This window comes from Pseudochaenichthys georgianus, chromosome 7 (assembly GCF_902827115.2).
Source record: "Pseudochaenichthys georgianus chromosome 7, fPseGeo1.2, whole genome shotgun sequence".
NCBI classification, from domain to species: Eukaryota; Metazoa; Chordata; class Actinopteri; order Perciformes; family Channichthyidae; genus Pseudochaenichthys; species Pseudochaenichthys georgianus.
In genome coordinates, this window is record NC_047509.1 from 5,577,597 (window position 1) to 5,603,106 (window position 25,510).

Below are 25,510 nucleotides of genomic sequence, written 5' to 3' on the forward strand. Positions count from 1 at the left end.
GGTGCCTTACTAACACAGAGACGCCTGACTAACACATGTGGTTATACGAGTCCGTCTAGTTATACTACAAATCAAAACATCCCTCTCTGATCGATAACTGGGAGCAGAGGCTCAGCTGACATGATGGCTACAGCAGCTTTACAAAAATAACAGCGTGACAACATGAGGTAGACAGACCACACACACACACACACACACACACACACACACACAACACACACAACACACACACACACACACACACACACACACACACACACACACCACACACACACACACACACACACACACACACACACACACACACACACACACACACACACACACACACACCACACACACACACACACACACACACACACACACACACACACACACACACACACACACACACACACACACACACACACACACACACACACACACACACACACCTTGGTACGGTGGCCTGTGTGTGAGCCATCACGTCACTAAACAGAGAATCCCCACCCTTCAGTGCCTTGGAGAAGGGAAACACCACGATACTGCCTGTACATAAACAGTAAGTGAACAGAGCAGCAATTCTACACAAAATGTACATTACATACTTTATATATTTTCATCTACTGAAAGCTTACAGATATATGTATGTCATCCCACAAAGTGTACACTTATTTCATAGATACTTGCAGATATCTGAACTTTAGTGTGGGTCAAATTTGGATTAAGCAACAGTTTTGAGTAGAAACAAATATCACCGTGTACACCAGTTGATCTTCAAGGAGAGATGATCTGCACTTTTGATCCAAAAAGAAAATGTCCAGCCTCAGCCATGAAATGTCAATGCATCAAATGTCCCTCTTCTGAAAATCATATTACGTTTGGAGAGCCATCTCAAACCATCTCTCTTGAATCCTAATTTGAACAATTTCTCCGAGAAATTATGGCTCAAATCTAATTTATTTTCAATATGTTCAATTATGACTTTTACATCAGTACCAGGAAAAGGATTCTGGCCAGGGGTCGCAAATCAGAAACAAATAAAGCTCTCAAACATATTTGTCCACGTTTTTACCTCGGCGCCACTTTAGGCGCTTTTGTCAGTGGTCCCGTAGCGCTGGTGGGGGAAAGGGCCCGAGGAATCTCTCCTCTGGAGGCTGGGCATTGTGGGTAAGTGTTGGTACAGCACAGTTCTGCCGCCTGAGGAGGAATATGAAAAGTTAACTCTACAAACCGCCAGGCTATGCAGACACTAAAGTCATTTCCTTTCTTGATCCAAGGCTTTTACGGTCATTCGTACGGTGGAGTTATGTCGGTGGAAATCTTAGGTCACGGACTCCTCCAACAGTGCGACACAATAACACAGATACAATCGTGCAAGTAAATACAGCAAACATAATACATGTAAACATCAAGCTTTATAGCCTCGTGCAATTAACCCTTTTTTGCTTCTTTCAACTTAACTTTCAATCTGTAAACCGGACGAGCAACTTCGATATTTTTCATAGTCTTTTTTTACCAATGGTGTCTGTTATTTGTCTTTTTCACTTATTGCGTTTTAATTAATAAAAACGTGTGCCTTCTTTTTTATATAATATGCAAGTGTTCTCTTTTGAATGTATCTGCACTATACTCTCGCTGTTGTAATACCGTATGTTTCCCCGGTGCAGGACACTTAAAGACTTCTGAGACGTACCTGCTCTGGGGTTGGCCAGTTGCCCGGGGTTCCCTGCGGTGCTGTGGTAGAGGGAGGCCAGCTCGTTGGGGGAGTAGGAGCGCAGGAGGTTCATCATGCCCCACTCAGCGTCCAGACTCCCTCCTCGAGCCGCGGACGTCTTCAGAGAGCTCTCGGAGGCTGTGGATGGACCCGGCATCTGCGGCGTGCTCTTCCTCCCCGAGATGAGCATCCTGTTCCCCGTTGCTCCTCTGAAGCCCAGCATGTCCCCGGGGTCCACCTCCCTGCCTGTCGGGACCCCGCCGTATTTTAATCTCTTGCCCGAAGGTTCGCCAAAATCCATTTGAGGGAGGTTTCCGAACCGGCTGGAGAGGCAGAGCCGCGCAGCGTCCGAGTGCCAGATGACTCCGCTCCTCACCGGGTAACTCCTCTCCCCGATGCCCACCCTCTCCGGGGGGGCCGGGCGCTCCACGGTGAACTTGCTGCCTGCGTTGGGTTTCATCATGACCTCCGTGTACCTGGAATATTCCTGATGTGTGTCGATGCTGCGCTGGGTCTCCTGGACCGCCTCCTGCACGGGTGCACGGATCGGAGAGAGCTTTGGGGGTTCGGGGGTCTTTTCAGGTGGCTTCGGAGGTTGAGGGGGAGGGGATTGGGTTCGACGAGGGTGGCGCCGGTCGATCATCGGAAGAGGGATGACGTCTTTCCCTTCGAGCGCAGGGGGGCAGCCTGTCAGGCGTTTCACTTTCAAACAACCGTTCTTTTTCGCGCCGCCCGACTTGTCTCTATGACTGAGCTTCTTGTGCATGATCAGAACCTCGGGGTACATGGTTTTATACGCACACGACGAGCAGGAGATTGTTATCGATGCATGTTTGGGGCCGGCGGGGATGGAGAGAGACACTTTTAAGGACAGATTTAACGGGGCCTCCTCGTCTAGGATCTCCTCCATTTCCATCATCAGGTTCACGGGTACGGGACACTTTATGAGCGCACTGTCCGTCGGGGAGTAAGCCGACTTAGCGGTCAACTTCTCATAGTCGGCATTAATCTGGACGAGGGGTTTGACCATCTTGCTGCTTATGCTTTGAAATCTGTCCTCCGGCGTTCTGTTGGTGCACGACCTGGCCGCGGGAACCCAGAGTTTGGATCTATTTGGCGCGGGACTTTCCTCACTCGCATGTTTTTTATCGTTCGGAGAGGGCGTGGGTTTGCTGGGGATGTCCACTAAGGGTCTGTCCTTGTGGCGGCGATCCAGGTGATACTTCAGGGAAGTCTTCTGGGCCGCAGCGTAGTCGCAGTAAGCACACTTGAATGGTTTTTCACCTGAAACAAACAAAGACACAAACCTCAGTATAGCATAGTTTAAAATACAAGCCGCCTCATTTCAAAGTCACGTAGGCAGTATGATGTCGAACATACCTGTGTGAGTCCTGAGATGAACCGTGAGGTAGTAGCTGGATCGGAAAGATTTGCCACAATAACTGCACGCTTTTGATCTGACTTTTGATCGCTCAAAACCATCCTCACCTTTGAAGGACACAAAAACATACATAGAGAGGAATAAGACCGTAGAAAAGCCAACAAGCAGGTGTTATAATCTCTCCCATCAGCAGGGGGAGCACTTGGTAAAGTTCTTTGTATGAAAAACAACTCCTAAATCCCAATTAGGACAGTACGAGTATGAGAGTGTAATGTCATTTACCTGGACCCAGGTTTTCTGTCAAGGCTGCTTCCTCAAATCCTTCCTCACAGCCTTCGTCTGCGTGATCAAATGAACCTACTCTCGACAACTTCCCTTCCAAAGAGGAAGTGGGACTGTCTCCGCCCACTCGCTCTCGCTTGTGGACCCGGGAGTGGAGAACCAGCTGGTGGTAGGTCCTGAAAGTCCTCTGACATTCCTCACAAGTGGTCGGCCTTTCTTTGTGTTTGTCTTTTTGCATCAGCGACCTCCGCTTCGGCGCCGGGTTTTCTGCTACAGTCTGAGGCCGGAGCTCCTTCCCAAGGCCTTCTTTGGTGGTTTTGTCTCCTTGTCCCTCAGACCAAATATTATTTAACTCCTCCTTATCTGAGCCGCATTCCTCATTGTCTGTGCTGGCTTCCTGGCCGATATCTTTAATGTTATTAGGGCCAACTGCTATCTTGCCCTTTGTTGCGAGTTGCCAGGCCTGATATGTGTTGAATGGATCCAGCTGGGGAATCCACTTGGACGATCTCTCTGGTTTTCCTAAAGAGCGAGGCATGAGGTTTAGACTGTGCAGAAACGTTTCCTGTTTGGCAGTAGTGTCTTCCATTTCCTCTTTATCTCTGCCGGGCTCCACCTCTCGATTGTGCACCTTACTGTGCTCCGCCAAACTGTCATGGTCGGGGAAGAAAAAGCCACACACCATGCACATTTTGTAAACCGTGCGCACAGGTTCTGGAGGAGTGTCTTGGACGACACCATTGACCGTGGCGGGGGTCTCCAGATCTTGCTGGGACTTGCTCTTTGCTCCGGGTTTCACGTGCATCTTCATGTGGTTCTTCAGAAACCACGGCTCTCTAAACCTCCGCCCACAGAAGTTGCAGCAGTAAGTGAAGTAGTCCTTGTGCTTCCTCATGTGGGCCTCCAGCTCGTTGGCATCTTGCGACACCTGTCCGCACACGATGCAGTTGCGAACCTCCTCCTCCTCCGCCGCGGGGATGCTGCTGAGTTGGGACCGGGGTCTCTCCCCTGGGAGCCTGAACTCTGCTTCCACTCGGAGCACAGCCGGCTCAGAGAAGGTGGAGGGGTGCTGTGTCAGAACGTGGGGTCCCAACTCGTCCTGGTGAGTGAACGTGTGATCACAGAACATACAAGATAGTGGCACACTTCCTCCTGATTGCAACACCGCCTTCTCTGAGTAGGTGGTGTGTGGTGTCATGCTGGAGCCGGGCCCCGGGGTGCTCGCGTTACTATAAAGAATATCTTGGGCAAGTCCATCTGGGCTCTCCACAAACGGTGACAGAGAGTGAGTCGGCATTTTCCTCTGAAGGGGGGGGGGGGGCGCTGCACACACTGTCCGGGTTATTAGGGACCTGAAACAAAAGGAAACGTGTCTTTAGACTCGGCTGCATGTCAGAACAGAATCAGGTAGCTGCTACTGAATTGGAGATTGAATACATTTAAAAATGTAGAGGGAACGGCCTACCCTTAGACTGAAATAGGAAACACATCTCTTAAGCAATCAACTGCACAGACAACTTGTTTCCTCTCTGTACAGGTCATTGATAAAACATTCAGACATGGCTTTGCACTGCTCACAAGTATTCTTTTTACTAATTAACTTTCTTTGGTTTGGAAACTCAAAAGTGTTAACAATAAAGTATGTTGAAAATATCAGACAGTAAAGTATGTTAAATATTAGAAAAAAGCAACACTATATCAAAAAAGTCATTTTGTAGAAAATATCAGAACTATCATACATTTACTTGTATTTGCAAAAAACAAAGCTTTAAGCTACAATTGTTTTTCAAAAATAATTGTAGATGATAATAGTTGCTATAAGATGTTAAAGAAAAGTGAACTAAAGTTGAGTTAAGGTATTCAAATATCACTTAATATAATATAGCCTTTTTTAGCCTTTCCTGGACAAAAACATACCTTAACTAAATTTGATAACCATGTTTTTTTTTCTTTTTAGTAAACCGAATAAAGTATTGGCACCAAACAACATTTAAAAAACAGTCAAACATGTAAGATATAAAACGTTTTGATGTTATACTGGCCAACAACGCCCGTCTGCCTCACATTGTCAATTATAAGGAAGCTTAAGGAGTAAATAACCTTATTTTCCCTTTGTCTGACTGTTGAATACTTCCTTGTTTTTTGTCTCACTAGCTCTTTTTTTGTGTGCATTATGAACTGAAGACACAATGTACAAAGTTGAAGAAATCCTCATCAACTTCCACGTTTGTTTGTCCCAAGGGTGGAGCGACTGGTAGAGCAAGTTCAAATAATACTAAAAGAAGACTGCTCCAGAAGCAAAACAGACAGCAGTCCACTTTACAGTCTCCATATCTATTAATCCACACTTTATTTTAATTAAATATACATTGAATAAGTATTAGAATGAATAGTTACACCTGGGGAAAGTAGTTGTTGTTTGTTGTTTTTCATTGAACCACCCGTATCTCCTCAATAAACTTCAGCATTGTGGCAGGTTGTGCAACTAAGTACATTTACCGAAGTACTCTACTTGGGTAAATGATATAGGTACTTGAACTTTACATCAACATTTTCACATTATGGTACTTTGTACTTTTACTTCACTATATTTTGTTGGCCAATGTTGTCCCCTGCATTTATGTTACATATTTAGTTACTTTGCAGATTAATAATAAACTGACACATACATTAGTATAGGTTAGGCTTAACAGTAGTGAGAATTGAAGTGATAAACATATAAATGCAACATTAATAAAAAAAAAAAGGTCTGCTGTTGTAATGTGTCTTTGTATACTTTTCTAATGCTTGTACTTTTTTTGGAAATGAAACTTAAGTACAAATTTGAATGCATATTTTGCTTGTATTTTTACCCTCTAATATTGCTACTTTTACTTAACAAATAAGTACTTCTTCCACCTTTGGTGCAAAATGTTACTATTTTTCAGAGGTGGGAAGTAACTATGTACATTTACTGAAGAGCAGTACTTAAGTACAATGTTGAGGTATGTATTTCCATGTTATGTTACTATGCAACAATTCAGAGGTAAATCCTGTCCTTTTATTCCACTGCATTTATTTTGTACCTTTAGTTACTAAATAGGATTAATGTTGTGAAATATAATCAACTCTTAAATCAGACTTTAGTTACACCTGGAGTAAATTCACAAGCTACCCTGCAGTATACAAAGTCATTCAAACTAGCTGCACCTTTACCAGCTTTGATAAACAGACAATAATTAAAATCAAAACATATCATATATTATTCAGAAATGGAGCAATCTGCATAATAAGTATTTTTACTTTTGGTACTTTAAGTATATTTTGATGCTTTCCTACTTTTACTTGAGTAACATTTTGAATGCAGGACTTTTACTTGTAACATAGTATTCCTACACTCTTCTACTTTTACTTATATACAATATCTGGGTACTTCTCCCACCTCTGCTATTTTCTTTACCATTATTACTTTGCCTTGTTGAACTTTTGACTCAACCCAGGTGGGACCATGCTACTGTCGATAATGACCCAGTGTGATCTTTTTTTAAAGAGCACGCCTGCTTTGTGTGAGGCAGCGTTAGCCACCTTGTTATTTAAGTTATCTCAGCCCTCGTTAACACCACTAATTTGTTAGGGAGTGGGGGATGCTCAAAGTCACTTTAACATTACACCCTTTAAGTGTAATACAATTAATCCAAAATCAAAGTATGTTAAGCGTTGTTGCTATAAGATGTCTATGTGTGCATAATAACCAGAACACGAGGGTGACTTCTTTTAAACGACCAACTTAAATATATCAATAATGGCTGCTTTCTTCAAAGAATACGCATTACATTGAGTGGAAACACGTTCCAATAGCGAGGATTTCATGACAACAAATGAACGATACATTGTGTACTTACGATGTTGATTATTCATTTGTTTAACGCCATTTCTTAAACTAAAACCTCGGATAAAGTTAACGTAACCACGACAACGTTGACAAAAACAGACTCGAATTCTCCCTAAACGTTAGCACACTTTGTGTTGTCTTCGAACAAACTGCAGAAAGTCACCAAACAATACCTTACCAAGTGAGAATTTCCGGATTAATAATGACACTTGATACTACGAGCGAGTCAATTCAGGAGTGCAGAGCGAAGTGTGTGACTTCTGGCTTCTTCTTCATTTCACATATACACGCCTGGGGAAAAACAGCTCACCTATTGAATTGTTTGAATGTGAATCATATTTGTTCGAGTCCTGCTCCTCACTCTGTGCAGCTGTTGAACTCTGAGGCGCGCTCCCTCCTCTTCCAACGATTCTCACAAGGGGAAGATGGAAGCGCGTGCACGGCAACCCCAAAAAACCTATAGGGCAGTCACGTGGTCGACGAATAACATAAAAGGGATTTAGATAAGTGTAAAAACACGCGAATTAAACCGTAAATGTTATGTATTTCACAATGAATGTCTTTAGTATAGTAATGCCATTATATTAATACAAAACAATTAAACTGTCAAGCACAACTACCATCTATGTAAAGAACCATAGCCCTTTGTTGTATGTTTTTAACATATTTTTGTAATATTATCATTATTTTTGTTACGTTTATTCTTCTCTTCTGTATACACCTGTGTTTTTTGTTAGTTTGTGTTCGAAGACACTGAAAGCCATGTTGTTTGTACATGACTTTTTCCAATAAAGATCTTAATAAAGAAAAAAAAACAATGCGAATGAGGTAGAAAACATACATGCGTAGGACTCATGTAAGACTACGAGATCTTGCTACGTCACCAGATACAGGTATGGCTGTTTTGGACATTTATAAACTGTCATGTGTATTAAATCACCCATAATACACTTCCATTATACGACAGTCTAATGTGTTATGTCTAACTGTGTTTACTTCACTGACTTTGGCCTAGCTCGTATGATAACGCGTCTAAAAGCTACTTTAATGTATGTAAACAGTCACCGAATTGGTTTCTGTATGCAGATTATGGCCACAGGCTACACAACAACACTGTTTCTTATGTATTGCTGCAGTGAACCTACCTAAAGTGTAACCCACCGTCCACGCTCTCACGTCATGCATCAGCCACCATGTGGAGATGGGGGAGGGGTGCCTCAAACTTTTCACAGTTACATGAGGTTTTTTTTCTTCTTTTTTTTGCAGAAGTAGGTTGGTTGAGTGAGTCATGATATAAATCGGCTAGTTCCCATTTATAAAAGATGAAAAACGTACCTTAAAGTATGGTTTTATGTGTAATTTGATTTGTGGTGACCTAAAAAAATATACCTTTTATAAAGCCATATGCAAATGCATGTGTTTGATCATCAAGAGAGGGGGTGGCTCCCTAGAGTCCCTACAGCCTAGATAGGGGCATGTCCAACATTATAAGCTATTCTAACAAATCACAATACTACATTATGACAGGGATAATGAAAAGTCCCTATAAGGTTGCATTGACACAAAACACCCCATAAGATGAAAACACTGATTTGTATAAGATAAAGACAATCACACCCACTTGGTAATGTGAAGAAAGCCCCTCCTCCACCCTAACAAACAGACACCAGGCATCAATGAGGATATAGTAGACTTCAGTGTACATTCATTATTGAGACACACACACACACACACACACACACACACACACACACACACACACACACACACACACACACACACACACACACACACACACACACACACACACACACACACACACACACACACACACACACACACACACACACGCACCCTAGTGGCAGTAATGTCTCAAAAAGAGAAATAACATTTTATCAGTAGCCACTCCCAGTTAAGGAACAGTGAACAAAGACCATTTTTTTTGGCTAGATTGTTGTCTTACCCTCCCTCTCGTATAGGCGGTGATAGGGTTTTGACTTTAGGACCATATACAAAATGGTTTTGTAATACTTGCTGTTACAAAACAGGTCAGACCAATCTGCTGTTCCTAAAACACAATCTGCTGGTTTGACAAGCAGACGTCTCCAAAGGCACCAATGAAGGCCAGATATAAAAAGAATAGCCCCTGTCATGTATAAAACATATCTTATAGTAAAAACAATTGTATTGTGTGTTTCTTAACTTCAAGTATTGGCTTAAATAGGCCATGTGTTGCATAAGATGTGTTGGGGAACTACAGTTTTTATTTAATTTTTGCTTTCTCTTTTTATATCTCCATTATCAACAATATACTTACTATATGTACTTTGTATTATATTTTCATAATGTCGTCTTATATGTTTTTGATTTATTTCGTTGCGTTTTTCTTTTGTTTTCCTTCCTTTTTGTCGCCATTATCGGTATTATTTACATACAATATTTATTATTTAAACCTATTTATTTTTCATTAATTTAGTGGAGTTTTCCTTTCTTTTTCCTCTTCGTTTTTGCCGCTGCTTTTAATTGATGTATTCATATCTTAAACTGCACTGTAACTTTTATTATCTTTGCTTTTTAATGCCATTTTCTTAATGTCTTTCATTTTTGTAAAGCACTTTGAATTGCCTTTTCCCCCCAAAGGCAGTTAAAGTTATTATTGGGGTTAAAGTCCCCTCGTCGTAGGTGGTTGAAGTCCCCTACGTGTGCCGTTTTGGTTTCAAGACCCTGGTTCGCGGAGGACACCAAAAAAGTCCTAGAAAAGACAACTTAAACTTAACTAATGTGCATTTAAAGAGAAGTTGAATCGTTTTGGCGAAAACTAAAAAGGTACCATGGGGTACAGGAATTAGTTTTGGTTTCAAGATCCTGGTTCACGGAGGATACCAAAGAAGTCCTAGAAAGACAAGGTAAACTTTACTATGTGCATTTCAACATAAAAAAGAGGTACCACGGGGTCAGATTATAATTTTCCAAAGGGGGGTTCGTTTAGCATGAAACACTTGAGATAACTAAAGGACAAGTTAACAAAGAAAGTAGAAAGAAAGGGAGGTGATAGAAACTCTATTGCTGCTAAAAAAGTTAGCAATGATTGAGAGTCAGAGCTAAACATTTCAGATGTGTCACTTTTATTCATGTACCTTTGCTTTTAAGTGTGTTTTTAGATATCATTTCATAATATGTTTCTTAATGCTATTAATGGCTTTCATTTTTGTAAAGCACTTTGAATTGCCTTGTGTTGAAATGTGCTCTGTAAATAAATATTATACATATTATATTTATTATCTTTCCACAATGTCCTTCTTTGTGTTTTTCATTTATTTAGTTGCATTATTCTTCCATTTTCTTTGATTTGTGTCTCCATTATCACAAATAGTGTATATATAATACTTATTCTTTCAATCAAAATCTCCTCATATGTATTTTTCATTCAGTCAGCTGTGTTTTTCTTACATATTCTCTTCCTTTTCCTGTACATCAAATATTTATACTTTTTTTTCAATATGTATTTTCATTCACTTTGGTGCGTTGTCTTCAGCTTGTCACTTTATCTCAATGTTCTGGGTTGGAGGATTTTGACCTGTTGTATAGTCATGTTAGTTAACATATTCCCCATGGCATCAGTTGTACATATTGGACTGATGAATAACATGTAAGTGTCACATTTAAAAAGATACATTTAAAGATAGCCCACATGTTCTCCCAGTACAGTTGCCTTTATTAGGACTCAATCACTTACATGTTCTTGTGATACTGATTCAGAACTTTGGTATTCTTTCCTCACCCCAAGATCCTGTTACACAAACAAGTCTAGTATGTTAATCAAAGGCACCACATGTGACACGTCGAGGCCTCCCGCTCATTTCCTATTGTTCTGCGGCCACAAAGGCTGTGAAAGGCGATCAATCTGCAGAAGCATGATGGAAATGCCAGGAGATGTTATAGCCTATCGTAAAAAAAGACATCAATGTGGAGGTGGTGGTAGCTTTGTGTTTAACCAGATTTGCTTTCAATTATAATGCAGTTAATTACATAGCATTCATTTTCTGAAGTGGTATTGACAGCAACAGGTGGGCGAACATTGTTTACTGTTCACTGATTCAATTAACCGTGTCCTATTGTTTGACTTTATGCTAATGTCATTTCTCATCCACAATCCTGCAAAGTCATTGTCTCAGATTGTTTCAAAAAAACAACATACATGTGTGCATTCAAACCAGAAGTGTGTACCTTTTAATTAAAGATAAAGTGGCAATCTTTGAATGCTCGAATGAGTAATTATGTATTCAGGAGAAAGACAGCCTGAGAGGAACCGGATCGGCGAATGGGGAAAGGCTGAGGTTGCTTCTTTTTGTCTTGACGTGCCAGGAGCAGCTGACTGCTTTGTTCTCCTCCAGATTCACCGCCCGGCTTCTTTCATAATCCTGAGCGACACTGATAATATATTATCTCCTTTCTCACCCCTAATGTTAAGTCAATGCAACCAGCTGTTGTGTCGTGGATCATCAGTGTGACACATTTGATCAGGACCAAAAAGCATTCCTTTTTTCTGAATTCTGAGTAATGCAAATATTTGACATACTTTGCATATTTCCTGAGGAGATATTGAGGATGTGCTCTTTGTTCTGCTGCTATCTTTACTGACTATGTCAGTATCCCATAATGACCCATATAATACAATATATAAAAGAAATAAAGTCTATAATGTCGAGGACTGGGACACTATAATGAAAGTGAAAAGGTATACAGAAATAAACAAATATCAAATCAAGTTTTATTTATTTTTGGTCGCGCCAAAGTACTGTACATATAATAAAAATAGCCTACAGTAGAGACACTTTACAGCTAATACAACAGCACAGATTGTTCAGAATATCAGCATGAGAAAAACGACACCCTCTGTCCTCAGACCCTCTGTCCTTAGACCCTCTGTCCTTACACCCTCTGTCCTTAGACCCTCTGTCCTTACACCCTCTGTCCTTAGACCCTCACATCGTACAAGGAAACACTTCCAGAGAAAACCCACAGTTTAAGGGGAACATGGGAGAAACCTCAGGGAGAGCAACAGAGGAGGGGTCCCTCTCCCAGGACGGACACACGTGCAATAGATGCCGTGTTTAAATCCAAGAGATAATACTTTTTACAGCATATAGACCGAATGTTAATATGCAGATAAGTATTGAATAGTTTTAGCCATTATTATTTAGATAAACATAGTGAGAGTTATGCATCTGTTGAATACTGCTATTTGGAATATTAGGTTTTTCTAATCATCAAAAGAAGGAGAAACTAACAAAATGCTGTTTACCTGTTCTTAATCTCAAATATAAAATACATCGCTTGGAAACATGTGGGAAAAAAAATCTTACATTTAAAATGGGCAGATTAGGATGCCACACCTCGGGTTAGACGCATTTGCTCTGTCGTCAATCATGCTGTGCTACACAGAAACCTCATCCTAATGATGCCATGAGTCTGAGGTACACCATATGTATCCTCGATGGATATCTTCATGGCTGATCATCTAAATGTAATAATCTACATTCATCAGGAATGTTTAAAAACCATTTGTCATGCATTTGCTGTAGCAGAAGCATATAATCCCTTGTTACAGGCCGCCTTTGTTCAATGATGTTTTACTTTTAAACATGTATACATCAAAATGCAATTTACCTGTTTACTCGCGAAACACCCGTCAAGACTTTAACCGAGTACAGAAAAGGAAATGAAAGCATTTAATCTGCTGATTGGCTTTAATAATCCTCATGTATTACTGTTTGTTATTATTAGCCGTGTTGGTCAGGACTCCCTGGAAGAAGAGATCTTGTATCTCAATGGGACATTCCTGGATAAATAAAGGATAAATAAAATAAAATAATTAGTTACTGTACATTTGTATTTCCACAAATTCCACATGTGTATGTTTCTGCTTTTTTAATGCTATTTTATTTCTATTTCAGAAATATTTTGGATGGTTTATTTCTAGTCTTTTTCTCTTATGTACATTGCCTTGTCTTTTTATACCGCTGCAACGCAAACATTTCCCAAATTGAGATCACTAAAGTACTTCTTATTGTATCTTACTTAAAATGCTGTTTTAACTGAACACAGCTTGCCATTTATCCGAGGACAAACACCAATTAACAGAAAACATGCATTTTATTTAGAGAGGCGTTCAAAAAGCTTCAGTTATTTATAGCATGTGTGGTATCAAACTACAGACGCCTTTTGTCCCTGCAGCAGGATGTCACATTCCCCTGAAAAGCCCCACAAAAAGCAGCCCTAAAAGTCACTTGAAAGCATCTGCACGAGGAAGCCTCCCTACACAAACACATGTTGGGCCTGCAGGACCATCAGGACTGTCCTTTGGAGGGAAGACCACTGCGAATAACCTGCTTGACCCTGGAAGGATTTCCCCTAATGCGTCCTCACTCTCCGGACCTGTTTGCAGCGAGCAGTGCCCTGATGCACATTGGGCCTGACAGCAAGCCTCCTGTCAAGCCTCCCTGCCCACTGTTCCCTCGCCCCTCCCCCTCTGAGCTCGCCGCATTCACACAGTCCCAGGCATTGTCGTGGGATGAACTGCAGCAACATGGTGGTCAAGCGGATCTTATGCAGGGTGTACAATCTGCATGCATTGTACAATCCATACCTTTAACTCCACTGTTCATTCCTGTGTGTGAGTGTGCTCATGAAATAAAGATCGTGTCGAAAAGCCTTCCCTTGAAACACCCACAGTTCTGCCGGACTGCTTGTAGCGACATGCAGCCGTCATGAGTGAATTTCCTAATCACCGCATGAGAAAGAGAAGACATAAGGAAGTGATGGTGCTTTAAAGGATTTGAATTTAAGATCATGTAAATAATGAATGACTTGATGTTTACTAATGAGTTTTTCCGCACATAGCAATGAGACAAACACGTTCATCTTAATCTAAATCAATCCTCAGAGAATGGATCACATGTTTCATATCGTGAGAGCAATACCTCACTTTTTCCTCCCTAACTGCCACGGCAATTACTTTGATGCCCGATTTAAAATGATCACAACTATTATAGAGGGTAATGCAGGAAGAGTGTGTCTCATTGATAACAAAGGAGCAGCGTGAGTTATGCCTTCAGGGGCCGAGACTCATCCCTTAATGGTGGGTGAATGGTGGGTCTCAGACATTACCTTCTAACACACATCCTTCCAAAGACTGCGCCCTGTGCGATCCATCACAGAAATTACATCATAAATGGTAATGGAAGATTTAAGGGCTTCCTTTACCTGGAATATACACTTCCTCAGATCTTGTTTCACATCTGTCTCATGGAGGAGATGTCAGTTGTATTTCTTGTGAGCATGTCTATCATATACCTGTCACTTGTCTATTCGCCATACAGATAAACACATGGCTTACTGTATTTACATGTACACCCAACCTAGTCAGCTTTGACTCGTATGTCATGTGTTATGAGCTCACACGTTTAGTCCTGTCTCTTATCAAACATATGATGTAACGTTATGTTGGTAAAACTTGCTGAGCCACATATGTTGTGCGGTTGTCTCCACATCCAGTTGTTCTTGTTCCTCTACACTGATGGACAACAAACAAACAGTGAACATATTTATTGTTTTTTAAGATAGTTGAAGTTACACATACATATAAGTAAACAAAAGCTTTATATTAATTGCACATATGTCGAAAAACAAATAACTAACACCATAAGACGTCTTTTTAAATGACATGCTGTAATCTAATTAAGCGACTGTGATATATGACAAGGACACATTTGCACAACGACACCATTTTGTTTTTGTTTACAATAATTTTCGTGCAGATAAGTAAAGATTGTGATTTTTCCCATATGGCCCAATACATGACTGTTAGGATGTGTGTGTATGTGCTTTAGTTGACATAAAGTTAAAATAATATGTAAGTGAAGTTTGTTATACAAATATGTTCTTATAATGTCATATAGATAAAAGTACTTTTGTTGCCATTCGTTCGATATTAACATCTGCATTGCCAAGGTTTTTCCCGCCTTCTAAAACTTGAACCTGTTTTTCTTTTGACAAACGTATTGCTAAAAGCAAAGCCTGGTACTATCTATTGCTCAAACCCCGTGAGTCACATTAAATGTCTGTAGAAAAAATTTCTCACTCCCTCCCATTACTTTAAGTCAAGACATGTATATAACCAGAATATATATATATATATATATATATCTCTCAACAACCTCACCTTTGAGCATTTCAAATCACAACTTGTTCAACTTTGACTTTCTATCGACTTGCTTTTACCCTTTCAGTCACTTTTCTTTCCATATTTTAACTTCTAAACAGTAACAAAAAACAAAAAAATGTAGTTAAAGTAACTCAATAGGGTTGAAAGAAAAATGAGACGGGAGAGATATAAAGATTGAGTAAGAGCAACAAAGATAGAGGGGTTTTGTACAGGGAAACTTCACTGTTGGTTCTGGTTTCATTTGGCCTTCTCAGCTGCAGCTGCAGGGACTTGCTCCGCCTGGACCCCGGCTTCTGACGAGCTACGTCTCTGACCCTGAAGTTGAAAGGGAGAACAATTGTAAATGTTTCGATCTACTGTACTAATCTTGTTTTTGAAGACCCATATTATGCATGCCATATCTGAACACAACCCATTAGATGAGTATTTACATTTGACTTAAGTTTTCTAGAAACCTTTTTTCAATTATATTGTGGGGAACTTCTAATTTGAGGTCTTTTTTTTACTTTTGAAAGCACTTCCCCCTTTTTTCAGTTGCATTGATTACTGTGAAATGAATATGTGTCAACTTATTTAAGTCAAATAGATATAAAAACAAACTCTACACAAACAATTCACAATATGCACTGCAAATATTGGTAACTTTACAAGTTGTTGCTGCCATCTAGTGGAGATAAACTGCAACTAATTGCAATATAAAGGTCCATTCAACCAGAAAAAGCGTCAGTAACTTCAGTGGAAAAGGGACACCATCCTTACCAGAGTTTTAAAGAACGAATGGATGGAGTTCCTCTTCTCCAGTTTCCTGGGAGCATGGGCTGCATCTTCTCCAGCTGGAGGGGCAACTGCAGCGGGTTTGTTTTCCACAACCGCCTCCGACTTGGCTGCTGCTTTGGGCTCCTCCTTGGCTTTCACTGTCTCTTCTGCTGCAGCGGGGGCAGGGGGCGCCTTCTTGGGGTCAGCGGCCTGAAAGTGAATGAAAAACGAATTATTGCAGCCTTTTGTATAAATACATAGGAATGTCTGATCTGCACCAATCATTAAGCACAGTTGAACTCCTATTCTGTTTCTATTCTATTCTATTTTATTTACTTGTACTATTTTATCCGTTTTATTGTGTTGCTCTGTTGGACGAGCCTGACCTAAGATTTTCATTGCCATAACTACACTGTAGCTATGTACACATGACAATAAAAGCCTTGAAACTTGAATTTTGAGATTACATCCAAGTGACATTAAGATGTACCAGATGTTAGGATCCAGTGTGTCTTAGTAAATGCACTGATGTGTGTTGTTATGATTCTCAAATATAACGACACACGGAGAAAAAAACAGATTTAAAGCAGGTTTTAATACATTTTTAATTCATCTGGTTAATATTGCGTCTATTTTCGAGAGGTCATGCTACCGACTACTCCAGTTATTGTTGCCTGTGGTCATGTGGTTTAAGAATACCTAAAATTCACATTAACTTTCTGTAGTAATTCCACCATATTTCTAAGATATTGTCAAATAGTGTATAGTCCTTACTTTGGATTTGAACATGGAAAAGAAGGATGGCTTTGAGTCCGTTTTCTTTTCTTCCTGAATAGGCGGTGGAGGTTCTGGCTTCACGGCGGCCTCCAGGGTGCCAGCTTTTGAGGGATCCACCTTCTTTAATGGAAACAGCAGAGAAGACAATACATATCATGAGGTATTGATGATTTAAAGGCAAGGCAATGATTGAAGCGGATAGGGTGAGAACAGGAGCTGCCACCTGTGAAGTAAAAGAAGAGGTAAAAGGGTTGGAAACGATCCAAGCAGGATCAGAGCAGAAGAGGAGGAAGAACAATGGGATAAAAACCTCTCCCTGAAAATCCCAGAAAATCATGCACAAAATATAGAATGTTATCGTCTGTAGGAAAAACAACACAAGGAAATAGAAAAAGGACATGACGCCACCCAAGATTACTCCTTTAAAGAAGTAGTTTGACACATCTGGAAAAGTATATTTCTTGCAAAGACATTTGATTGATATGATTTTCACACCTAATTATATAGGATGCAGGAAACTGTTAGCTTAGCATAGCATAACTAATTTAAACAACCAGCCTGACTGTCCAAAATGTATGGAATCACACTGTTTTGTAATGTAGTGGTTTTATCAGAAATCTTAAAGGCTGATTTATTTACTTTTCGACAGAGGCCGGTTAGCTGTTCACAGCCTATGCTAAGCTAAGCGGTTGCTAGTTTTTGCTTCATACTTTACGGACATGATATGAGACATACGGACATAATATGAGAGTGATCTTTAAATCTCTGCAAGAAAGCAATTAAGAGTATTTCCCATAATGTTGACCTCCTTTAATTTACCTCAGCTTCTACCACTGGCTGTGGTACCTCTTCCTCCATCTGCCGGGAATTATACCATTATTTGAATTGCTTAAAACATTTCAGAATGTGAAAGAATAATGCCAACATTTTTTAAATGAATAATGAAAGATTATATTTGGTTCAACATAATATTTGATAGCTGGTTCAATGCCTGTAGAGTGAGGACAATTAGGAATTCATATTCGTGAGCACTTCCTGTTGATTTACCTGCTCCTCTACAACTGGCTCTGCAGCCTCCTCTGCTGTCTCAGTGGGTTGAACATTAATTTCACTCTGAGCAGAGGCAAATGAATCACAACATAATATGAAAACAGAGAATAATCAGATCATCTGGGCTCAGGAGTTCAACACTTTTAATCTCAATCAGATCAGATTTTGAAATCCCATTTTTTGTGATCCAGGATCAGACAAATCGGCCAGATTTTGTCCCTGGAATTCAAAGCAATTCAAGATAGGATCAGTCTGATCCAGATTACGATTGTTCAAGATTACTAGATCCTGAATATCAATGCGTTAATCCTACTGATCGCCATCTAGAGGATATGAAAAATAATACAAGGAAGACAAGAGACCACATTGCAGAGACATCTATAATGTCTAATTATATTTTTTTATTTGAAAGGTGATGACAGATGATGGACTTTTTTTTTTGTTGAAGATATTTTTCCTTAATCTAAATGACATTTGTGCTTGACAATCTTTGTTGTGATACTTTTATGAGTATAAACATTTATGTCATCGACATTTGGTTGAAAACAAAATAGGCCACCACAAACGTGAGCAAAAAATGAAAAATAAAATGTATTTCCCATGAAGGCTAAAAATTGTGTATTATTTCAGTTAACAAACTTTGCCATCTTATTTAAATTGAAACATATTTTAAAATAAAATGGGACAGTAAATTTTGCTCTGGTAATCCACTGGAAATCCACCCATGGGATCATGGTAATCCAGTTTTTTGGGATCAAACTGATCCCAATCCTGTGCTGTCGGTTTGAACTACCCGTTTGGAAGATTTGATCCAGATTAAAGCTTGGATTGGATTTCCTGATCCTAATCCTGTTTTTTGGTTTTGAACTCCCCAAAAATCCAAATCTGATTTGATCAGATAGGGATTAAACGTTTTGAACTCCTGGGACCAGACGACTATTCCAATCCCCCAAAAAAAGACGTAACCCTGAGATTTACAACTCTCATACTTGTTTTACCTGGACTTCTACAACTGGCTCTGGTGTCTCCTCTGGTGTCTCCTGCAGAGCAAAACTACTTTTTTATTCTGAAGAGATGCAAATTAAGACGATTTGAACGTGCTTTCATTTATATGGTATGTCTGTTATGAGCACAGCTGTGAAAGACTGTTTAAAATAATACCCACTGTGCTAGAGAGGGGTTTGGTGAAAGACTTGATATTCAAACTCGCATTAAAATACACAATCCCCTGAATACTCCTGGTGAGATTGAGCATGCACTCTGGTTTACCTGTACTTCTACTATTGGCTTTACCTCTATTTCTGGCTCTGGTGGTTCATCATTGACTTTCTGCAGGACATTGGAAGAATTATTATTGTTAGTCAAAGCAACATGATAGACAGGAGATGTCCTTTAAACACAGAGGAAATGTTGTCATTATAAAAAGGTTAAAAGAATAGTTTGACATTTTTGATAACGCGTATGTGCTTTCTTGTTGAGAATTAGATGAGAAGATCAATACCACCCTCAGATCAGTGCGCTAACTATGTAGCTAGAAAGTGGCTAGCATAGCATAAAGACTGGAGGCAGGAAGAATCGGCTAGCTCTTCAGTAAGCAAGTGGCACTGTATGTTAATGTGTACATAAAGTGAGTACAAATGAGAAGTTGATTCATGTCCTGCAACTATTTATTGGGCTTTGTTTGAATTCACATGCTAATGTAGCCTAGCCCTACTGACAACAAATTGAGTAGCTTATGCATCGCAGTCTAATTGTTTAGGATTGTTGCAACAATTACTTAGTATGCAGTGTGAATTTACTTGACATACTCAAAGTGCACTGTCTAAAGGTTCATAGCAGGTCATTTTAATGTTTTATTCTTTTTCCAGGTGCCAAGCTAGCTGTTTCCCTGGTTTCCAGTTGTTAAGCGAAGCTCCATGTTTTCTGACTGTAGCTTGATAGTTAGTGCAAAATCATAAGAGTAGTGCTCATCTAATTTTACGTGTATTTTCTCAACATTTTGTGTGAATTAAATTAATCACCAATACAATTTAAATAGTGCAAATATCATGGAAAAGGGACTGTGGTACAAAACAGTGCTGCTAACTTGACACAGTTTTCTCCGGAAATATTTATGTGATTATTGGACATGTATCTCCATGTCACATCCAAGTCACATCTTTGAAAGAGAACAACAACAATCTGATACCCTGGGTGAGGTTCAAGGCACAATAAATACTATCTTACACAATTGCTGTGTATTCCTATTTGAAAACAGCTATTTGTTCTGTTCTTGCCACCTCCAGACAGACCAGCTCTTGTTCAGTTAGTAACAGGAAGAGCCATGGTCAGTTAGAGAATATAATAATCTACTGTACCACTGTTGCAGTCTTGGCATTGGCTCCACTTGCTGAAGCACTCTTGCCCTTGGATGCCTTGAGACCTAGCAGTACCTCAAATTCACTTATCACATTATACTCAGATTTTACTCATGCATCATTGCAATTCTACATGAATAACCACCCCTTTACGTATCTATCTTGTCTTACAATCTTTGGTTTGCCGTTTATTTACCTTTGGATGGAAGAGATTGCTCAGAGCGGCTCTGGTTGATAATCCTTTTGAGGCCTTGGGTGACTTTCCAGCAGCTTTTGGTTCTTCTTTGAGTGTGGGTTTGGCAGGTTTTGCAGCTGGTTCTGCCTTGATTTCCATTTTGGGTGGCTCTGGAGGAGGTGGTGGCGGGATAGACATCCCCCCTTTGGGTGCTGGGGGCGGCTCAGATACTTGTGCGACCTATTCAGAGAGTGAGTGTTCAAATAATTGCTAAAAAGAAAACACTCCACACTTACATAGATGATAAAGTACACAATTACAATTCAAGGTGCAATGATGAATGCAAACCAGTTATCAGTATAGTTTAGCAAGCAAGTTTAGTCCAGAATTGTCAAGATCTGTCTGTGTTGTATTTTGTCTTGTCTATTTCTGTCTTTTGTTTCATGTTTTATTTTAAAAGGTCTTCACCTTCTGTCCTGCCTGTTTCTGTCTGCGTTGTGTTTTGTCTTTAGATCTGTCTGTGGTTGCCTGTCGTTAGTTTCCCTGGTGTGTCTTATTACCCGATTGTGTGCACCTGGTGTCCCTGTGTGTTCTCCTCCCTCCTCACCTGTGTCTTGTTTGCATGATTAGTCTTGTGTGTATTTAAGTTCTGTTTTTTCTGTGTGTCTTTGTCGGTTCGTCTTGTGTTATGACCTGGTCTTCGGTGAGTGTTCTGTTCTGTCTTTGTTTATAGTATAGCCTTGAAATAAAGGAGATATTTTTGACACTTTAATCTGCATTTGGGTCCTGTTTCCTGCACACACTGTAACATTAATAAACAATGAAAAAAATGTGTGTACACAATGAAACACTAGCAATTAAAGTAGCATTTATGGAAGTTAACTGAACCCAACTAATGTCCTGTAAAGATATCCTTTGAAGGTAAATAAACACTAATTATAACATTTCATGGGGAATGTTCTCACAGTAGTGGTTGTCACTGGTGGGCACTCCTCGGACTATTTGCGAACAGAAAAAAGGAAACAGTTAGAGAAATAAAGTTAAGCTCAAGCAAACAAAGATGTGCAAACAAGCTTGAGTTCACTGATGCAAAAACAAAACAAAAAGGGTTAACCCTAACCCTAAACAAAAAAAGCACGATATACATTGGATGTTGAGAAGAAATAAAAACGAGAGAATGCAAACCTTTCTTGATTAACAACGGCCAGTTAATATTTAACATGTTTTTTATGTGATTTAATGCTTCAAAAACATCTGTTCACCTGCTCTTTTGTGGCTTCAGGAGTAGCTGTTTCCTTGGTTACTTTGAGAGTCACCTGTGCAACAAGGGAAGAAAACTTTTATTTGTGCCGTTCGTTATAGAAAAACTAAAGGCCTAGCTTTCAAATGTTATATGTCTTTGCATTATGTTATTTCTTATAGCCTGCACTGAAGCTGTGTAGAACAAAGTCAGCGTTCTTTCGCCCATGTTATAGAAACAGAATAAATATTATTTAGATACAAGCCTTTCATGAATGCAGACACAGGCCTTTATGATGAGCTGACTGAGGCACTCTGAGGTCCCTGACAGAGCACATACAGTACGTGCGCTGTCATTGTGACAGCCATTGTGCTGCGGAGATGGCGTAGGCCTGCCCTCGCTCTATCTTCACAAATCTCAACTTCCAACAGCACAGGCCCCCCCTTGTGAGCTCACACTATGGCTCGAACAATAGGCCACCACATTCCCGCATGTTCAGAGACTTGATTAGCATGGGGCTAGAGCAATGGTAACTCTTTAAAATGACCCAAACACAGCACGTTGAAGAGGAAATACAATAGCTGCTTGTTGTAGGTTTTCCATCAGTGCTGTCATATTGTTATGGATACATTTTCTGTGCCAAAAGTCCCTTTTCACATACCTCAACATAAAACAAGAGAAATCACCAATAAAATGTCACGCAGCATCTGTTGAATTAATTAAGACTGCTTCACATTATCATTAAATGATTTGGTTTCAGTAAGGCTTTAAGAGAAATGTGAAAATGTTCATTTAAGTTTTTTAAGCAGCTGTTTGACTTCAGTAATAATTACAGATAACAATGGTAGATCTGTTTCCTTCCTTTACACTACAGCAAATTCTTCAATGTATGTTTTCCCCCAGCAGTCTATTTTTTCAAACAATTTGGAATATCAACCCCTAATTTCTCAAATTGTGTCACTTACTATTTTTTTGAAGAAGTTCATAACTGGATTCTCCTCTGGTTTGCTTGCCTTTTGGGTTTCCACCGGTTGAATGTTTCCGTTGACAGTTTCAGGAGCTGTTTCTTCAACTGGACACAGGTCTAGAGTCACACTCCCCGGCTCCGGTAGTGATTCTGATTCTTGCTTTAAGTTAGCTGTCCCCTATACAGCATCACAAAGAATTAGCCTTTGAGAATTATGTTAGAGCCCCACAGCTGATAATGCAAGCAGTGAGTGTCTTAATCGCAGCATTGAGATGGGAGCACAATTCCAACCATGCCTCTGCCTACTTCGAGGCATTGTTAACAATCAGCCTTTTATTAATGTGTGTGTCCCACCCCTCACTCATTGATATTCAACAATGTGTGAGAGTTATGCCCTGGAAAATGTGAGGAAACACAAATACCTTGCTGTGACATGATGGTGGGTATATAATACATAGTTTTGCATACAATTTTCCTTCAGTGTGGACTGATTTAATTTGAATGTTTTGTTTTTAAACCCTTCTCTTTCTCTTGTGAAAGTAGGTATTATTTGTCACTAAACACGAATGAAAGGATGAAAAATATTTGAATCATGACAAAAACAACTAAATTATGAATGAACAAGATGTTTACATTTTTCATTTTATTGGAAAACATTTCAAAACTTCACAATTCCATCTTGTGTTGATGATATATAAAAAACACTGCTTGTCATTATTATAAAACACAACTTACAATCAAATTGCAATTACTACTACATATCTTCAGTTGTGCAGCAAAGGGACTGCCAGGGAGGGCCAATCAGAATCACTGGTCATTGCACACAAGTTTCTCTTTCAAAATAGTGGAGGTCACTGTCCTGTGTTTTAAACTTGAGTAAACACGTTCATAGTAATATTTTTGTTCATTACGATTGGGGGAAAACTAAGTTAAGGTTCTTTAAGTAAGAGACATTACTTTGAATTTAGAGCTTTCTATTTGTTTTGTTCAACTATATAGCCTCTTTGAAAAAAACAAGCTGCCCAACATATTTATAAACGGATACAAACTCATGATAACTTTGACTGAATAGATAAGTAGATAGCTAGCCAAATCAACTGTTAAATAAGAAATCAAAGTATTTTAGTATGGCAACTTTCTCTCAAATGTACGTAGTTTGCTACTAGCCGATACGACAACAGCTACCTCTATGTATAACTCCTAGTGCAAAACGTTAAACACATGATTTCCTTAAGAGGTAGATCATTATTTTTCATTCATTCAACATTGTACTGCTCTTCTTCCTTTGGAGCCACATTCTTAGTAACAGTAATGTCGTATCCCACTAAAGATAGCGTGAAACGACCAAGCATGCTGATTCTTCAACAACTTCCACACAAGCTGACTGCAACCTGACAAATAACGCTTCCAAGTCTGTGGTTGTGACACTTCAGTCCAGTGATGAATCTGTGGAGGTCCCACTTGGTTCATTCTCTGAATTCTCTTCAGAGTCCTTCTCTGAAGTCACAAGGTCACATTCAGCTTCATCATTGTCTTCTGTGAGGATTTCCTCTACAACGGTCTCAAGAAAAGCATAGTTATCCTCTTCAGCAGATAAACTAGGACCAGAATGATCTGTTTCTTGCATGATCTCTTCTGTAGCTTCATCTTCGATTGTCTCGAGTAGGACTACCAACACGTTGCCATTTCGTTGTTGCTCAGGAAATCTTGCATTCTCCTCCAAAGACATCACAGAAACAACATGAGCTGAATCTATTGGCTAAGACGATGTTCTCCTCTACGAGTTCCTCTTGGTCTGAAAGGCAAGGCTCAGACTCTTCTGTGGCATCCATTGGTGGCACGTCAGCAGGTTCTTCAACTATGTTTTCAGGAACTTCAAGCAGCCCCGAAATATCTTCAAAAGCTGCTTCTGGTGTGTTTCCTCAACAACTCTTGGGTTGCATCCTCGTCAAGTGGGCTTGGGGTTTCCTCTACCTGTTCTACTGGGCTTTGTTCGGGTGCTACAGCTTGAGCCAAAACATCATCACTTGTTCCATAGTTTCCTCAGAACTGTCTTCCCCGGTGACTTGGCCTCCTGTCGTATCTTCTTCAACACTTTCTGGCACTGCTTCCATTTCATTTGAGAAAGCCTCTATTGCTTCTTCGATTGTCATCTCAGTAACTGGCTCCTCTGGAGTCACTAGGCCTGCTACTTGTTCTCCAGATAAGTGCAAATAACTAGTTGCAGTGATCACCTCTTCTTCGACATGATCCGCAGAATCATCAAGAGATTCCTGAGAGGTGATGGAAAAACATTCAATTCTAGTGAAAGGGTTTCAAATCGCTGCCATCATCTCATCATCATCTTGGACATGACTTGGCTCTGTTTCTTCAACTTGCTCTGGTCCCAGATCAGTGCTCACATCTTCACCAACCTCTGCATTCATATCTCTAGCAATAACTTCAAGAATATATCCAAGCATGTCTTCATCATCATGAGAGCACAACTTTTCGCCCGGAAGTTCTTCAAAGGTGATACGCTCAATGGACGGAGCTTCTACAATGATAACTTCTTCCTCAGGACATCTATCCCACTCATCATCAAGTACTACTTGTCCACATATTTCTTGTACATCCTTAACTGCAACAGCAAGAACTTTTTGTTCACATATTTCTGGTACTACCTGAACTGTAACGACATCATCCGCGGTGACCTCTCCTTGGGCAGATTCCACATTTACAAGAAGAACCG

At 40.0% G+C, this 25,510-nt stretch overlaps 2 protein-coding genes across 10 annotated transcripts; both read right to left on the bottom strand.

The window, feature by feature from the left end:
- Positions 1-373: 373 nt before the first annotated feature.
- On the bottom strand, positions 374-8,422 carry znf217 (zinc finger protein 217). Of its 3 annotated transcripts, none has more exons than XM_034086151.2 (6): positions 8,376-8,422; positions 7,541-7,687; positions 3,360-4,711; positions 3,077-3,184; positions 1,676-2,980; positions 374-1,179 (listed from the first exon to the last, which is right to left on the bottom strand). In XM_034086151.2, the coding sequence occupies exons 3-6, from the start codon at positions 4,654-4,656 to the stop codon at positions 1,067-1,069; spliced, it is 2,823 nt and encodes a 940-aa protein (XP_033942042.1). In that variant the 5' UTR covers positions 4,657-4,711; positions 7,541-7,687; positions 8,376-8,422; the 3' UTR covers positions 374-1,066. The 3 variants fall into 3 exon arrangements, with proteins under 3 accessions (XP_033942042.1, XP_033942043.1, XP_071059700.1); XM_034086152.2 differs by having other exon boundaries at positions 7,409-7,687; XM_071203599.1 differs by lacking the exon at positions 7,541-7,687 and having other exon boundaries at positions 8,376-8,393.
- Positions 8,423-14,823: 6,401 nt separating this feature from the next.
- Positions 14,824-23,100, bottom strand: bcas1 (brain enriched myelin associated protein 1). 7 transcript variants are annotated; one of them, XM_034086298.2, is made up of 11 exons: positions 22,778-23,100; positions 21,835-21,888; positions 21,538-21,570; positions 20,594-20,812; positions 19,334-19,369; positions 19,039-19,080; positions 18,038-18,103; positions 17,810-17,848; positions 16,988-17,110; positions 16,217-16,423; positions 14,824-15,772 (listed from the first exon to the last, which is right to left on the bottom strand). In XM_034086298.2, the coding sequence occupies exons 1-11, from the start codon at positions 22,796-22,798 to the stop codon at positions 15,695-15,697; spliced, it is 918 nt and encodes a 305-aa protein (XP_033942189.1). In that variant the 5' UTR covers positions 22,799-23,100; the 3' UTR covers positions 14,824-15,694. The 7 variants fall into 7 exon arrangements, with proteins under 7 accessions (XP_033942189.1, XP_033942190.1, XP_033942191.1 ...); XM_034086299.2 differs by lacking the exon at positions 21,538-21,570; XM_034086300.2 differs by lacking the exon at positions 18,038-18,103.
- Positions 23,101-25,510: the final 2,410 nt, after the last annotated feature.

What these genes read in the sequence shown, in the direction of transcription:
- znf217 (XM_034086151.2), bottom strand. Translation starts at nt 4,656, where the DNA reads ATGCCGACTCACTCTCTGTCACCGTTTGTGGAGAGCCCAGATGGACTT. An exon ending in GACAGAAAACCTGGGTCCAG is followed by an intron (nt 3,185 to 3,359) that starts GTAAATGACATT and finishes TGTCCTTCAAAG; the next exon opens with GTGAGGATGGTTTTGAGCGA. An exon ending in TCATCTCAGGACTCACACAG is followed by an intron (nt 2,981 to 3,076) that starts GTATGTTCGACA and finishes TGTTTGTTTCAG; the next exon opens with GTGAAAAACCATTCAAGTGT.
- bcas1 (XM_034086298.2), bottom strand. Translation starts at nt 22,798, where the DNA reads ATGAACTTCTTCAAAAAAATA. An exon ending in AGCCAGTTGTAGAGGAGCAG is followed by an intron (nt 17,849 to 18,037) that starts GTAAATCAACAG and finishes AATTCCCGGCAG; the next exon opens with ATGGAGGAAGAGGTACCACA. An exon ending in ATTCGTTCTTTAAAACTCTG is followed by an intron (nt 15,773 to 16,216) that starts GTAAGGATGGTG and finishes TTTCAACTTCAG; the next exon opens with GGTCAGAGACGTAGCTCGTC.